The sequence below is a fragment of the Rhineura floridana genome, chromosome 7 (assembly GCF_030035675.1).
Source record: "Rhineura floridana isolate rRhiFlo1 chromosome 7, rRhiFlo1.hap2, whole genome shotgun sequence".
In the NCBI taxonomy this organism is placed as follows: domain Eukaryota; kingdom Metazoa; phylum Chordata; class Lepidosauria; order Squamata; family Rhineuridae; genus Rhineura; species Rhineura floridana.
Genome location: NC_084486.1, coordinates 98333245 through 98347949, shown reverse-complemented (window position 1 = coordinate 98347949; position 14705 = coordinate 98333245). Strand labels below are relative to the sequence as shown.

Genomic DNA, 14705 nt, shown 5'->3' with positions numbered 1-14705 from the left:
ATGGTGTTCAACATTTACATGAAACCGTTGAGTGCAGTCATCCGGAGCTTTGGAGTGCGTTGCCATCAGTATGCTGATGACACGCAGCTCTATTTCTCCTTTTCATCTTCTTCAGGCTGTCAATGTGCTGAACCTGGCTGCGACAATGGACTGTATGAGGGCTAATAAACTGAGGCTCAATCCAGACAAGACTGAGATGCTGCTAGTGGGTGGTTCTTCTGACCGGATGGTGGATGTCCAATCTGTCCTGGATGGGGTTGCAGTCCCCCTGAAGGAGCAGGTTTATAGCTTGGGGGTTCTCCTAGAACCATCTCTGTCGCTTGAGGCTCAGGTAGCCTCAGTGGCTCGGAGTGCCTTCTACCAACTTTGGTTGGTAGCCCAGCTACGCCCCTTTCTGGACAGGGATAACCTGGCTTCAGTTGTCCATGCTCTGGTAACCTCCAAGTTAGATTACTGCAATGTGCTCTACGTGGGGCTGCCTTTGAAGATGGTTCGGAAGCTGTAGCTTGTGCAAAATGCAGCGGCCAGATTGGTAACAGGGACCAGACAGTTCGAACACATAAAACCGATTCTGGCCTGCTTACATTGGCTGCCAGTATATATCCAAGCTCGATTCAAGGTGCTGGTTTTGACCTATAAAGCCTTACACGGCTTGGGACCACAATACCTGATGGAACGCCTCTCCCAACACAAACCCACCCGTACACTATGCTCAACATCAAAGGCTCTCCTCCAGGTGCCTACTCCGAGGGAAGCTGGGAGGATAGCAACAAGGGAGAGGGCCTTCTCAGTGGTGGCCCCCAAATTATGGCATGATTTTCCTGACGAGGTGTGCCTGGCGCCAACACTGTTATCTTTTCGGCACCAGGTCAAGACTTTCCTCTTCTCCCAGACATTTTAACATGTGTTTTTAAATTGCTTTTTAAAAAATGTGTTTTTAAATTTGTATATTTGTTTCTAATGTTTTTAATTGTTGTAAACCACCCAGAGAGCTTCAGCTATGGGGCGATATACAAATGCAATCAATCAATCAATCAATAAAATGGATCCAGATAATCAATATCATTCAGGAACACCTGCCTGATGTACCTAATTTGATGGTAAAGTTTACATATTTAGGTGCAGAGTTCTAGGCTTTTTACAAAATGCATAGCTTCACAATCATTTAAAAATGCTTTGTTTGTTAGAGCAAAGATTCATGTAAGTGGCTCTGTTATCATGCTGGTTACTTTCTCCATGGCTGAAAAAGTCTTTGAAGTTTTTTCTGAAGCTTGTATGGATATGTGCATTCATACAGCTGAAATGAATCCTGAGTCATTCATTCTAATCTTTGCCACTATCAGATTTCCCTGTATCTTTACTATTCTGGACATATTTCATTCAGTCTCCCCAATTGAAGCCTCCAGAAAAAGAGTTGTCCTAATTTCCTTGGGCCAGGGTCTCTGTTGTACAAGCATCAGTATATGTAGATTTTTCCATCTATGAATGGAATCCATCTGATCCATCTAAAATGTACAGTGCTATAATTAGAACCCATTGCTCTTCTTCCATTGGCTTGAGGAAATTTCTTTCCCCTTCTATTACTCCTTTTACTATGTTTTTTCAGTGTCTGTGTATAGACATATTTTGAGGCTTACTGTTTACCTACATTATCTGTTTAAATGAAATGGGAGATTTAGGGAGGTATTGCTTTACAGGTGCTAGAATTATTTTGCTGTTTGGTTTTCTTTATTCCTGCAGTGTTTGCTTAATTATTTATCTAACCCCTTTTTTTTCTTATTCAGATTTGGCTTGAGCCTTTGAAACCTATCATTAAACAAATACGAAGTAAGTATTTATACTTTTTTTCAATCTGTATTTCTTTCCAGAATTAAAAGAAGGTGGAGAATACAGCTTCTTTGGTAGTGCTGTTATCAGAGACTTTGTCTGTGCTTTTGAATATCAAATATTGGCTTAATAAGCCAGGATGTGTACAGGCTGTGTGCACCCACATATAGCGCCCTTGTTGACTCTTTGAGTGAGTTGTAAAACAAATTAGGAAGCCACAGGATAGTATTGGTACACTCCAAGGCTAGTAACTTTAATTTTAAAAAGCGGTAGTTGAAATTTTCATGACCCTAGCTCCTTGTCTTAATTTTCCCTTTTAAAGTCCAACAAGCAAGGATTTGAAAGCCTACTTTTAACTGTGGTAAGGTGCACACAGCTCATGCCTATCGTGGCTTAAGCCAGGCTTTAATTGTCTGAACATAGGTTGTGTTCTAGAGCAGCTTTCCTCATCCTGGTGCTCTCCAAATGTTTTGAACATCATCCCCAACAATCATAGCCAATGATCAGGGATGTTGTCCAAGACTTCTGGAGGGCACTAGGTTTGGGAAGACTGTTCTAGAGGTTTGAAACAAATGAAGATAACCCAGCGTGCATGCCACACGGGCTCATTGTGAGCAATTTAATCAATGGGCTTGGACATCACTCATATGGAAAAGACAAAAAAGAGTGAAGCTATTTTAAAGCAGCTTTACAAAATGACACTCCCACTAGCTCATTCAACAAATCAAAACCTTTAGTTTTTTGTGATTTTTTGTTAATTAATTGTATCCTATTTTTGTGTTTCAGTAATAAAATGACTTATATTGAAAATAAAAATACAACAAAACTAAGCAAAACATTTAAAATGCTAATTAATAAAAATACACCTATTCTACATATCAACTTCTGTTGTTGTTGTTTTGCTGTAATTATAACTTAGATCTACTCATGAGCTTCATGCAGTCCCATTTCAATTTATGATTATGCCAAACTTCCCACACTCAGCCAGCCTATTTTACTGTTCTTTGATGTTCTTGTATTATTTTGGCTCCCAAGTTTTGACATAATTAATCCCATTAATCTCTTTTCTCCTACATGTAGTAGTTTTCAGCAGCTATATACCGACACTTTAGATAGTATAGGTTCTTTTCCTGTGTTTCAGTTTAGGGTTTATAATGCAACCATGTTTCAGGATAGTATTGGTACACTCCAAGGCTAGTAACTTTAATTTTAAAAAGCGGTAGTTGAAATTTTCATGACCCTAGCTCCTTGTCTTAATTTTCCCTTTTAAATTCTTATAATCACTTAATATTGAGGCAGTTTGATCTTTTTATATTTGATTTACCAGTTTAAAGATTTTTATTATTAAGCTGTTCAGATTCGCTTACTACCATCTTACAATACCTTTACCATTATTTATTGTTGTTGTTGTTATTAAATACACAATGTTTTTCTTTTTTTTTTTACTGAGAAGATAGGTGCTTTCTCATGGATTATTTCTTTATTGTAAGGGATTAATTGTGTGATGTTCTAAGAAAGCTCAGTTTCAGTGGCCCAAGTGAGAGCTGCAGCTACTTAGATTTACAGTAATATCTGTGTTTTAAATGCTTCTACAAGTTTAATTGTAGCATGCAATTGTTTTGACTCAGTAATATATAACAACTCTGATTATACAGTTATAGATGTCCCAAGTACATATGTTGTAACATAAGAACATAAGAAGTGCCTGCTGGATCAGGCCAGTGGCCCATCTAGTCCAGCATCCTGTTCTCACAGTGGCCAACCAGATGCCTGTGGGGAGCCCGCAAGCAGGACCCAAGTGCAAGAACACACTCCCCTCCTGAGGCTTCTGGCAACTGGTTTTCAGAAGCATGCTGCCTCTGAGTAGGGTGGCACAGCACAGCCATCATGGCTAGTAGCCATTGATAGCCCTGTTCTCCATGAATTTGTCTAATCTTCTTTTAAAGCCATCCAAGCTGGTGGCCATTACTGCGCTGAGTAAAGAAGTACTTCCTTTTGTCTGTCCTGAATCTTCCAACATTCAGCTTCTTTGAATGTCCATGAGTTCTAGTATTATGAGAGAGGGAGAAAAACTTTTCTCTATCCACTTTCTCAGTGCCATGCATAATTTTATACACTTCTATCATGTCTCCTCTGACCCACCTTTTCTCTAAACTAAAAAGCCCCAAATGCTGCAGGAGTCCACAGCAACTAAATTTACATGCTGCTATCTCATCTGTAAAAAGAATTTATTGTGGTACTTTAGGATTTCTTTTTAAAAAGTGATGATTCTTGAATGTAACAACAGGCAATATTACTCAAGTACAGAAAATATACTCCTGCAGATAGCATGAAGTTGCACATACAGTCTTGATACAGCGTAGAAAAATGCCAGAATTTTTTTTCATAGCCTACCAGAGTTGTGTGGTCTGATAAGATCTGTTCCAGATGGGAGCCTTTCCTATGAGACAAAAAGATACCTGAACTTGTTAAAAAAAAAAAACACCCCGGACTTCCGGGAAGGGTGACTTAGCCTGTGCCTGCTTTTGAGACGGGCTCCTGCCTCAAAAGAAGCTTATTCAGATATATCAGTCAGATTTTTTTTTTTTTTGACTGATTAAACTTCTCCCGGGTAGGGAGAAACGAAGAGATTAACCTCAAAGCCTATTTTTGTTGGGACGACCAGATCTCATTAATTTATGGGACGAGGTCCAGCCGACGAAGGTGGGACGGATTTTCAACAACAAGCTCTATCTGATAAAGCGAACGTTCATCTTATCTTCTAAGAGAGAACGCACTAACAGGCAAGCACCCTTCTTTCTATATTTTTCTTTTACTTGACTTAAATTGTTGCTGTTTAAAAGAGATTTGCCAGATTGATCGGTTTTTGACATCTCACTGGGGAGCCATAACTTCTCTCTGCTACTCACTAATTAATAGCTTATCTCTGTTTTTGTTGCAAAAAGCTGTCCTGGATTTGCATTCTAAAGATATACACAGAAGAGGGATTTCTATTCCAGATTTTTATTTTGAAGAATATTATATTGTCTGAGACTACTCTCTTTTTGGTCAATTTTATTTTGACGAATCTGTTTCCTGACGACCGCCATTAATTGTTTCGATCCTGGGAACTGCATTTTGTTTACTTAAGCATGGAGAGATAAGGCTGTCTGCTCTGTGTATACTGTGATGTCACCAAGTTTGGAGTATTAACCCAATTGTTGCTGAAATAAGAAGTGGTTTTCCTATATTTTTCTTTTAAAATGGCAATTAAGAAAGTGGCTGAGAATCTGGAAATAACTATGTTTCAGAAAATAATGGATGAGATTGAGATAACGAAACAAAACCTGCGACAGGGTTGTAAGGAGCTGAAAATTGAATTGAGTAAAATGAAGCAGGAGATTAAAGATATAGGGGTCCCTGTGAGAGAGGTGACCCTGGAAGGGGTCCCTGTGAGAGAGGAGACCCCGGAGATTGGAACAAACGGGGAACAGGAAAAAGATTTGGAGTCTATGGACTTTAGAAACAAAATCTATTGTTTGGAGACACAGGAGATTAAAGACATAGGGGTCCTTGTGAGAGAGGAGACCCTGGAGACTGGAACAGGGGTCCCTGTGAGAGAGGAGACCCTGGAGACTGGAACAGGGGTCCCTGTGAGAGAGGAGATCCCGGAGATTGGAACAAACGTGGAACAGGAACAAGATTTGGAGTCTATGGACTTTAGAAATAAAATCTATTGTTTGGAACTCAATGTTATCTCTGAAGAAATTAATGAAGATTCTAGAGATAAAGTTATCAATGGCATGGATAATCTTCTGGACTGGAATGATGTGATGGAGCCCAATATAGAGAAAATCTATGGAATTAACTGCAGCCATGTGACAATGGAAAAACTTTCAAGAGATGACCCAGTGTATTTTGAAAAAAAGAACAGAGATATGATTTTACAGCAGTATTTCAGCAACCTATTCAGAATGGATGGCAAGAAAATATTTGGGATAGAGGTAATTCCCATCAGACTCTTACTATATGACTATGGCTTTGACAGCATGATTATTATGGAATACTGATAATGGAAGATTGGATACTGAAATTACTGGACTTAACAAGACTACTGAAGATGGAAGATGGAAAATGGAACTAATAGGGATAATAGAATAATGGCTACTGAAATTACTGAACCTAACAGATTCTGATGTGATGGATTAATTGAAATGTTTATTTTGACTATGGTTATGACAATAAGATTATCATAATTAGTAATGAGATGGATTAATCGATATGCTTATCTGGAAAAAAAAATTGATAGATATATTTCTTAAAGAATTGAAACCTCTCTTTGACTTTTTGTGGAAAGAATAAAGTAATGTTTATGAGATTTGATGATTAAGTAAGATAACTACTGGAGGAAAGTGATTTTATAATATGACTTAAGAGACAGGATTGTTATATATTATAGACTTATAACTGATTTGATTTTTGACAAATGGGAAGTCAATATTTTACTCTTTATTTTTTATTTTTGTTTTTTTTTTCTTTTTTTTTTTGTTTAACTATTTTTGATTTTGTTTTTTGTCTTTGAATGTTTTATGATTTCGTCTTGTATGTTTTATGAAAATCTGAATAAAAATTATTGAAAAAAAAAAAAAAAAAACAAACACCCCGATATTCTATAGATTTCACATGGCAGACTCATTCTTGTACTGCAGGCAGAAAACAACACATGAGTAAATAGATTATTCCCAGATATAGTACTACATAATATTATGATAATAGAATTAATTAATGAGGTCTATTATTTGGGTTGTATGGGAATGGTATTCTGGCAGCAGTTGTTAAGCTTTTGCTCTTGCGCTTTTTGTAATAAGTTTCAGGGTGATTGCATTTGCAGGAGGGGATTATTACAAATAATAGCAAATTCATTCGAGTCCCATATAATTTCAAAATCTAGAAGAACACTAAGTCTTTCTCAAGATAATTCAAATGCTGGTATTCATTCATGGCACAGTAAGCAATTGTGATCTGTTCCCAGCATATCTTGATTTAATACGTTGTGGTTACTGATATCTGTATATTGTTAAACTTTGATAGTATATACAGATAGTACATTCTGTTGCTCAGAATTATTTTGTCTCTAATGTCTTAGAAAACCTTCATTCATTTAGCGTTCTTAGCCAGAGCAGGCATATATATCCATTATGGTGGTATATCCAGATTCCTAGTCTTCCCCCACCTCCAAGCACAGTATAGACTGTTACTGATCCAAGGAGTTAAGGGTGCAGGTGGTGAATTGTCCTGAAAATTTGGGTTGGAGCCTGCACTTCGGATGCCGGTAGCCCCACATGTCTAGTTGGCATAGACCATACATGATTGTTGCTGACATGATAGGGCATATTTTCTCTTCATATTTGCACGATTCATAGCTCAGTGATAAAGCAATCCCACTACTCATTCTAGGGCTTTGGCTACTTCTAATGCTTCCTGTGTAATGATATTTTCATGTAAAGGGTTTGGCTGTACCCTAAAGGAGGAGTGGGAAGCTAATCTGATAGCGGGATGCCAGTCTGATAGTGGGCATGGGATACCTTAAAATGCTGTGTGCTAGTCCTGTTGCTCACAATGAGTAAGTGGGATGCAAAGACCTAGGCTTGAAGTGTAGAGCACTGTTCTTCAACCTTGGGTACCCAGATGTTGGACTACAGCTCCCATCATTCTTGGCCATTGGCTAAGTTGGCTGGGGTTGACGGAAGTTGTAGTCTGACAACATCTGGGTACCCAAGGTTGAAGAACAATGGTGCAGAGGTCTCCCAAACTGTGGCAATCCCCTGGAGAATGCTGTAACAAAAGTAGTGGGGCACTGGGCCAGCAGCAACCCATTGACCAACTGGTGAAGACCAGCAGATTTTCATTTACTGACAATGTGGAAGCATCCATGCCCTTCAAGATCCTATTAAGCGAGCTTGCTTTCAAACAACTCTCAAAAAGCATCTACCTACAGAACTCCCTGTAAACGTCAAGGAACACTGGATTAAACTGAAGACTTCCATTATTGCAGTATGTGAACAAACTATTGGATACCAAACTAAGAAACATCAGGATTGGTTTGATGAGAATGATAGAGATTGAACATATCGACAAGAAAAGGAAAGCCTTCCAGATATGACAGAAAGACATTAACTGTGATTCTAAGAAAAATATTATGCCAGTACCAGGGCCGGCTCCAGGAATGCCGGGGCCCTTGGGCATCAGCCTGCCCCAGGCCCCTCTGCTCCCCTTCCGCGATCCACAGCACGAGCCGCACTGCGGATCGCAAGACAGGAGCTTCCAAGCCACCCACCATCCCCCCGCTTCACCTACCTTTCTCTGCTGTTCGCGCAGGGTTGCCATCAATAAAGATGGCGGCCGAGGTTTCCGTAAGGGACTGAAGCCTCTGCCGCCATCTTGGTTGATGGCACACAGCTTGCACATTGCTGCCATCAACCAAGATGGCAGCAGAGGCTTCAGTCCCTTACAGAAACCTCGGCCGCCATCTTTATTGATGGCAACCCTGCGTGCGCAGTACGCGCAGCCACAAAGAACAGTAGAGAAAGGTAGGTGAAGTGGGGGGATGGCGGGCGGCTCAGAAGCTCCTCCTGTCCTGCAATCCGCGGCTCCTGCCGCGGATTGCGGAAGGGGAGCAAAGGACCCTTCAGGGGCTCCTGTAGCTGCGGGGCCCTCGGGCCAGTGCCCCACCTGGCCGCCCTTTAGAACTGGCCCTGGCCAGTGCAAAGGCTGAGGTCCAAAGAAGAACTAAAGAACGTCTGGTGGATAAAGAAAGCACAAGAAATCTAGCATTTTGCAGATGCTCATGATGCACGGGGCTTTTTTAATGCCACAAAGGCCATCTACGGACCAACAAATTATGGTACAAATTCCTTACATTCAATGGATGGTACCAAACTTTTTAAGGATAAAGAATCTCTTGCACTGCATTGGAAAGAGCATTACCACGACCTCCTTAATTGTAACTCTATTGTGGCTAATGAGGTCTTCTTGCAAATTCCACAACAACAAACTAGAGATGAGCTTGCAGTATTCCCTAATTTGGATGAAGTCAGTAAAGCCGTTCATCAAATGAAGAATAACAAAGCTAGTGGTATTCCTGCTGAAGTCTTTAAAGAAGGTGGGCCTGAACTTACACAACAACTTCATAAGCTCATCGAAAAAATCTGGATGAGGGAGGAGATCCCAGAAGACTTAAGGGATGCCATAATTATCACTCTTTTTAAGAAGGGTGGTAGAACAGATTGTGGGAACAGTCGAGGCATCTGTCTTCTTGCTACCGCAGGTAAAATCCTTGCAAGGATTCTTGCAAATCGCCTCCTATCTATCTCAGAAGATACCCTCCCCAAATCTCAAAATGGTTTCCGCCCTTCCAGGGGGACAGTGAACATGATCTTCACTGCACGACAGCTTCAAGAAAAATGCCGGGAGCAGAATCAACCTTTATATATGCCGTTTATTGATCTGACTAAGGCCTTTGATACTGTGAATCGAACTGCTCTCTGGACCATCCTTCTGAAAACTGGATCCCCTGATAAATTTGTGAATATTTTGTGACTCCTTCATGACATGACAGCAACAATTTTGGATAACAATGGCTTTCAGAGCGATCCATTCAGAGTCGGATCAGGCGTAAAACAGGGATGTGTCATTGCTCCAACCTTATTTGCTATCTTCATTGCTGTGATTCTACACCTTAGAAGGGAAATTTCCTATTGGTGTGGAGATCATATATTGAACAGATGGAAAGCTTTTTAATCTCAGTAGACTGAAAGCAAAAAGTAAGTTAATTACAACCTCTGTTGTAGAACTTCAATATGCCTATGATAATGTAGTCTCCACACATTCAGAGAAAGTTCTTCAAACTATCCTAAACATCTTTGCAGAAGCATATGGAAAGAGCTCTCGCTTAATATCAAAAAAACCAAGGTGCGTCATCAACAGGTGTGAACTAGTCCCTCTGTAGCACCATCAGTCCAGCTTAATGGTGCGACGCTGGATAATGTTGATCACTTTTCCTGTCTTGGCAGCCATCTCTCTGTAAAAGCTGACATCGATGCTGAAATTCAACATTGTCTGAGCTGTGTGAGTGCCGCATTCTCCCGAATGAAGTGTAGAGTGTTCAAGGATAGGGATATTCGCATGGAGAGCAAAATGCTTATTTACAAAGCCATTGTACTACCGACCTTACTGTACGCCTGTGAAACATGGACCATTTATAATCGCTATTCCCATCTTTTTGAAAGATTCCACCAACACTGCCTCTGGAAAATTCTGCAAATTACTTGGGAAGACAGACGAACTAATATTAGCATTTTGGAAGAAACAAAGACTACCAGTGTTGAAACAATGATCCTTCAACATTAACTTTGCTGGACTGGCCATGTTGTTCGAATGCCTGATCACCATCTTCGAAAGCAGCTACTTTACTCCCAACTTAAGGATGGAAAACGGAATATCGGTGGACAGCAAAAAAGGTTTAAAGGTGTTCTTAAAGCTAATCTACAAAAATGCAACATGAGCATCGAGACCTGGGAAGCTTTGGCCCAGGAGTGTCCCAACTGGAGATTGGCTGTTATCAAAGGTGCTATGGACTTTGAAGAAGCACGAGTACAGGGCGAAAGGGACAAAGGAGCTAAGCGGAAGGCACATCAAGGAAATCCTTATTGTGACTGTCTTCCATCTGGAAACCTATGTTCTTACTGTGGGAGGCTGTGTAGATCTAGAATTGGTCTCTACAGTCACTTACGGACCCACCGTTAAAGACCTTATCTTGGAAGACAATCTTACTTGGCTACGAGTGATCGCCAATGAATGAAAATGAATGGAAGCAGGCTTTCTTGGTGCTAGCATCCATGCTCTGGAATGCCCTCTCTTGAGTAGTTTATGAGGCAGACACAGTAAATGCCTCTTAAAAACTTATGTTTACCCAAGCTTTCCTAGACTATGAGTTTTATTTTGTTTTTTTGTAGACTGCTCATATGTATTTATTATATACAATTGCAGTTTGTTTTTCTAGGAAATCTTTATTAACCTTGTTTTCGTTTTGTTTTTATGTAAACTACAAGGAGATTTTCATTATATTAAGTGGCATTAAAATAAGCAAACATAAACGCTTTTTTCCATAACCTCACTTTTGTGAGTTGGCAGTCACTATTCAGTTTGAGTGTTTAAAATATAAAGGTAAAAGTTAATAGAATTTATTTGTTTTCTTTTAGGACCAAAGAATGCAATGCTTCGTCTAGCAGTAAAGTTCTTTCCGCCTGATCCTGGTCAATTGCAAGAGGAGTATACCAGGTAAACAATGTGTCTCTATTAATTTCTTAATAATTTACAATGGAAACAGAAATTGGAAAGGTTAATGAAAAACCTTTAAAATCTGCAAAGTCACTGCCAGAGCTTTTTTTTGCATTTGTATGTGTGCATAGCCTTGAATTGACTGCAAGTTTTACATAATCTAATCATGGGGCAATGATGCTGTGTGCAAAGAGGATATATTTGCCAAGAATATGGTCAAAATGTCCATGTTTACAAATTCTTACAAGAGAAAAAGCACTTGTTTGATGGCTTTGTGCAATAGTTTTAGGCTGTCATCCTGTGCATACTTAACATGGGAGCAAATCCCATTAAACACAATGGGACTACTTTCATAAGATTGCATTGATGGTTTACAAATCCTAGGGCTGGCTCTTCCGGTTAGCAAGGCATGGTTCTGTACATTGGCTTTGTATGTCATCAATTTCAGGACTGTTTGTCTGATTTCTCTCTCCCCTCTTCCAGTAGCTATGCCAGTCTGTTTGGTCATGTTCCCTTCTGTGCATGTTTTGGAAGTGACTAGGAGATGCTTTCTCTAATGTTCTTCCTAAGACTCACTGCAGTCTTGCGTATCTACTCTCCTCCAGGCCTTTCAAACCTGTTTTTCTGCTAAGTTATGCTGCTTTGTGTTTGTAGTATTGTCTGCCTCAACCCACCTTACATACCTTTCCCTCAGTGATTTGATCCTTGTCAGATTTTTTTATTCAGCTGTGCTTATTGCCTTTCTGTTACTAGTGCTCCCTGACTTTCTCCTTTTACTTGCATGCCTCCTTTCCTAAATGACTGCTGTTGATGGCTGCACGTTGTATTGGATATGTACATATATTCACAAAGAGTACCTCTTTCATAGTTTCTCTTCAGATAAAAGAAATGGGTGCGGATGCATGTTCTATCATGCTCTGTTGAGGAGTTGAGCTATCCATGTAGGATGGTGCCTGAAGAAATACAGCATTGCAAATTATTAAAACAGATTTTTAAAAACTTAAATATAGAAAGCTTTTTGTTGTTGTTCCTATAAAAAGGCATGAGGCAGTCATAGGGAAGCAAGTAGGTTGAAAGAGTTGTGACAGGAGCAAGAGCCACAGCTGAACCTCACTTACATTGATAATGGATTATGCAGTGTGGGAAAGGCCCTCATTAGGTAAAGCTTTAGCTACATTTGGTACAAAACCTACCAGTCTTAGAGATAGTGCAGTTGTACAAGTTGATATGGGTTACGTTTACCCCAGCCTGTGCTGGTAACACCATACGCCTTGGTGTGCAACAGCTGGTGAAGTGATGTGGAAATAGTAAATGACTGTCACTAAGCAGACTTGGGCGGAGAGGGGGTGTTACACCCCTACTGTTGGTTGTCTCATAAGAGACACTGGAGGCACAGTTAGAATTGTGTATGTATGTAGCTGCTAACTAGCCTGTAGCATCCTGCATAGGATACTACTCACTCACTAATGCTAAACAGCTACTAGTTAAACTGAGAAAACATGATACTACTTACTTTTGCATTTTAGGTATCTATTTGCCTTGCAAATCAAGAGAGATCTGGCAGAGGAACGCCTTACCTGTAGTGACAACACAGCAGCACTCCTCATCTCTCATCTTCTGCAGTGTTAGTATCTAATGTTGCTTATGTGCTGGGCTCACAGATTGAAAGTACTCATTCAACTTCACTCCAGTCTCCTTGTCATCAGTAATTATTTCATTCCTTTGTCATTTAGAAGTTCCATCAGCCTCCTTGGCTAGTTTCCTGCTTCTAATATAGTTGCCCTCAAAGCCTTTTTTGCTTGCCTTAATATTGATTTTTGTTTAGCTAGAATTTGTACTTTATTATTCTACTTTGGGCAGATCTTCTACTTGTTAAAGGAAGACCTTGCCCATTATGGCTTCCTTGACTCTACTCATTGATCATGCTAGAATGTACTTGGGCTTCTTTGTGCCTTTCTGATATTTTCTATTTTTTTAGAAATGTCATTTACAAAAAGAAGTAAATAATATTAGGTATATATTCTACTTGAATTTCTGCTATCATTGTTTCCAATAGCCTTCATACATTCTGAAGAGGTCTTTTCTCTCTTATCAGCTTGCTTTTAACTAATCTTTATCTTTTAGAGGTTTTCTTTTTTTAAAAAAAAAATAAATGTGACCATGCTGAATCTTCTTGGGAACTTCATTCACACATAAGTTTAAGTTTGATAGCATTGTGGTCACTGTTCCTATGCTGTTCAGCAACGTGTAAGGTAGCTTGGTTACTGAGCCTTATTATACCACTCCTAAATGAGCTGCAGTGGTTGCCAGTTAGCTGCTGGGCCAGGTTTAAGGTTTTGGTGTTGACCTACAAAGCCCTAAACAACTTGGGACAAGGTTATCTGAAGGATCACCTTCCATGTTGCCCTTCTTTATGATTTGCTGAGAAGAAAGACCCTTTTGGTTTTGTCACATTTTGAAGAAGTACTTTTGGTAGCAACCAGGAAGATGACCTTCTTTCTGGTGGCCCCCTCTATATGAAATTGCCAGGTGCTGACACTATTGGTGTTTGGGCATCTCTTTAAAACATATCTGTGCTCCCGGGCTTTTACTGGTGTTTAATTCCAGAGTTTGGTGGGTTTTTTTTAATTACCCTAGATCACCCTAGATTCTGTAGATTTTCATTGATATTTTAAAGGTGTTTAAATTGATATTGCATCTTTTGTTGTACTGTTCATGCTATATGAAAGGCTTAACTAAGTAAGTTCCACAATAGATCCTGGTCACCACTCACAATTAAGTTGAGGGTCACTTCCTCTAGTTGGTTCCATGGCTGTATCCTAGAAAAGTCAATCACATCTAGAAATGTTATCTGCCTGTAACAATTTGAACTTATATTGAAAAATCTTTAAAGCTAAATTAGTGAGAGTGGCTAAGAAAATTAACAGGCAAATGTAGGCTTGAGGATTTTAGCAAACTAGAGTCACATTGGAACACTGATCATATCGTAGCATAAAACCTAAAAATGTGTCAGAAAATTGTTCTAGATTTTGAGAACATCATAAACTACAAGATAGTAACTTTCCCATCCCTAAAGAAAAGCCAGTAAATGAGAAGTTGTCTAGGGAATCAATAGTACTTGTAAAATGAAAGTACTTCCAAGGATTCATTTGCCAACTCTATGGAACCATGAAGTAATATTTTCTTGTAAATATATTTTCGTCTTGTATCACAGCGGAGATAGGAGATTTTGATGAATCTGGAGACCAAGAGCACCTTAAAAACAACCGGTACTTTCCAAACCAAGAAAGACTGCAAGAAAAAATACTTGAATTTCACAGAAAGCACATGTAAGTGTAAACAGGAGACTTCCAACCCCATGTTTCTCTTATAGTGCTAATGCAGTGGTTGAGAAATCAGCAGGTGTGTCAGGGGTACGTAACCATATGTTGATGCTTTCCTCCAAACTGGATTTTAAATCGCCTCTAAGACCAGGTTTCAAAACCGGAAGTGAGCTCTAACTAGGGAAAAGTAACTCAAGGGGAGGCATTTGCAACAGCATGTGGGGGGTTAACTACCCT

The 14705-nt window shown here is 39.6% G+C and overlaps 1 protein-coding gene across 3 annotated transcripts in view; it reads left to right on the top strand.

The window, feature by feature from the left end:
* FARP2 (FERM, ARH/RhoGEF and pleckstrin domain protein 2) overlaps window positions 1-14705 on the top strand; it is a 125236-nt gene that overhangs the window by 45175 nt on the left and 65356 nt on the right. For all 3 annotated transcript variants that reach the window (XM_061636655.1, XM_061636656.1, XM_061636657.1), the window contains exons 4-7: window positions 1785-1827; window positions 11067-11145; window positions 12672-12769; window positions 14360-14474. In XM_061636655.1, the coding sequence (XP_061492639.1) occupies window positions 1785-1827; window positions 11067-11145; window positions 12672-12769; window positions 14360-14474 (335 nt within the window). The remainder of the gene's footprint in view (window positions 1-1784; window positions 1828-11066; window positions 11146-12671; window positions 12770-14359; window positions 14475-14705) is intronic.